Below are 2,638 nucleotides of genomic sequence, written 5' to 3' on the forward strand. Positions count from 1 at the left end.
ACTTAACCTACCTGGGAAGACGCGTAAAATATTACCTACAGTTGTTCATAAATATGTATGTATGAATGCATTTAGTTTACCCACGCACTACTCAGTCCATGTCATTGATGTGGATATCAGTAGAAGGGTCTTTAAACAAGCTATCTACCGCTTGCTTTTTTAATTATAAAATATAATATGTCATAACGTTACCGCCTGAAAAGTAAAAATCGGGCTTCTGAAAATATACATTTCGGGCATTTTCTCAAAAACTGGTGAGTCGATTTTATTCTAAGTTTCCTCAAATCTAGCCCAAAACCTTAGCTTTCATCTGGTGTATAGCTTATATCTGGAAAAACTCTTGTTGTGAAGATATTGCGATTCAAATTGAAAAAATGTCGCTCCAAAAAGGGTCAAATGGTTAAAAATTAGCATATTCGTCTAATTTGCTTACTTTAAGATATTAAAATAACACCCAGTTTCCCGATTGCCACTTAACCCTTTGTCGGGCAAGGCCGTCTGCAGAAGGTCTTTGCTTTATATGTATTCAAATTCAAACCGCATAGTTGTCGCGTGGTTTGTCGCTATAGTTCTTTAGTTTTTAACTGGCTGCACGCAACATTGCAGCAGAAAATGTTTTCAACGGCATAATTTGACGGTTTAGTGAATTCAAGTGAGACACAAAGTGAAAAGTAGCTCATACATTATTTTGAAAATTTATAATTTTTTAAATTAAAAAAGAAGTGGTTTACAGTACAAGAATTGAGTGGGCAATTTTTCTGGTAAGTAATAATATTGTTTGCTTTTATACTTTACGTTTGTTTCAAATTTGGGGAATAAATTTTCGGAGATTTTGTGCATAAAACCAAATTTCCGTTGCACAATTTAATAGCGTAACACTAAGGTGTTGTGTAGATTTGCTCTTTTTTACTTTATAAATTGTTACTTTGTAAATTGTTGTTATTAATTGTTGTGCTACTGTTATTTTTCAGAAAATGAGAACTCAGTCTCAAACATCTTATGGCGTCAAAGGTGTATGAAAATGCATGTAAATGAAATAGCGTTCTGTGGAGACTCTGAGTTACCATATGCCGTGAGAAAACTTGTGACACCGTTGGAGTTTTTTAACAATTTTTTTTACCGATCAACACATCACTGTGATTGTGTAGGAAACCAATCGAGCAGCGCGTTCAGCAGACATAAATACGCGATTCACCACTAATACGCGCAGATTCGAAGATATCTCGGCGTTCTGATGTTTATGTATATTTTTCGATATCTTGACATAGAGGCACACTGAAGTGAGTTTGGATTTAGACATGTACCAGACGCTTTGCCTTGGAAGAAGTTTGTGGCAATAAAGAGGCATTTGTCGTTTGCTGATGAGAGTAACCGTATCAAAAAGTGTGAACCCGGATATGATCCACTGTTTAGAATAAGGCAAGTTATTGATACTTTGAACGAACGCTTCGATTCCATTCCTAAACAAGCTCGGTTATGTGTTGATGAACAGATGTGTAAAACGAAGGCAGTGCACCATCTACGGCAATATATGCCAAACAAACCCAATAAATGGGGTATTAAGTTGTTTGTTTTGTGTGATAGCAATGGATACTCATACCGGTTTGAGGTGTATAATGGTGCTGGTGATAACACTGTTCTACCAGGAACATCAGATCTTGGAGCAACTAGCAATGTCGTCATCCGGCTATCGCAAACAATACCTGATTTCGTCAACCACATCCTATACTTTGACAATTTCTACTCATCACAGCCACTTCTGGTTTATTTGCGAGCTCGTGGTATATTCTCGTTAGGTACCATTCGAGCAAACAGAATATCGAACTGTAAGCTACCATCCGATTCAGATGCGGAGCTGAAAAAGGCAGATAGAGGGTTCGCAGTTGAGGTCGGCTATGCTCAAGTTATGTAGGTGTTCAACCATTTGCAAAAGCAAATTCTACCAACCAGCCATCGAAAGCGCATCGATACAACAGAAAGAAAGAGAGAATACATTGAGATAGATTGCCCCCAAGGAATTCGTGGGTACAACTCTCACATGGGCAGTGTAGATCTAATGAATTCGTACATGGGCAGAAACGGGTTGCGTATGAAAACTATGGATACTATGACGCGTATCTTTTATCATCTACTGGATATGGCTACTACCAATGCTTTCATTCTGTACCGTCGTAAGAAATCATCATTTACAGAGGAAGAAAGGAAAGAAAAGGATTTGACGCCCAATTTGTGTGTATTTAAAATTTTTTTCAGTCATATGCCGAAATTGTTGCATTTTTCCCCATTTTAATTGTAGTTATGTACATAGTATTTAACTATGGTACATGGGTTTATCACCCGCACTTAACCTACCTGGGAAGACGCGTAAAATATTACCTACAGTTGTTCATAAATATGTATGTATGAATGCATTTAGTTTACCCACGCACTACTCAGTCCATGTCATTGATGTGGATATCAGTAGAAGGGTCTTTAAACAAGCTATCTACCGCTTGCTTTTTTAATTATAAAATATAATATGTCATAACGTTACCGCCTGAAAAGTAAAAATCGGGCTTCTGAAAATATACATTTCGGGCATTTTCTCAAAAACTGGTGAGTCGATTTTATTCTAAGTTTCCTCAAATCTAGCCCAAAA

General features: G+C 37.0%; 1 protein-coding gene across 1 annotated transcript; it reads left to right on the forward strand.

The window, feature by feature from the left end:
• Positions 1–966: 966 nt before the first annotated feature.
• On the forward strand, positions 967–2,222 carry LOC118738589 (the record flags this gene model as incomplete). The annotated part of the gene is given in 1 exon segment (XM_036469528.1): positions 967–2,222. A coding segment is annotated over 1 exon segment (184 nt), but the record flags the coding sequence as incomplete, so codon positions are not given.
• Positions 2,223–2,638: the final 416 nt, after the last annotated feature.

Source organism: Rhagoletis pomonella, unplaced genomic scaffold, assembly GCF_013731165.1.
Source record: "Rhagoletis pomonella isolate Grant_MI unplaced genomic scaffold, Rhpom_1.0 Rhpom_scaffold_00004, whole genome shotgun sequence".
In the NCBI taxonomy this organism is placed as follows: domain Eukaryota; kingdom Metazoa; phylum Arthropoda; class Insecta; order Diptera; family Tephritidae; genus Rhagoletis; species Rhagoletis pomonella.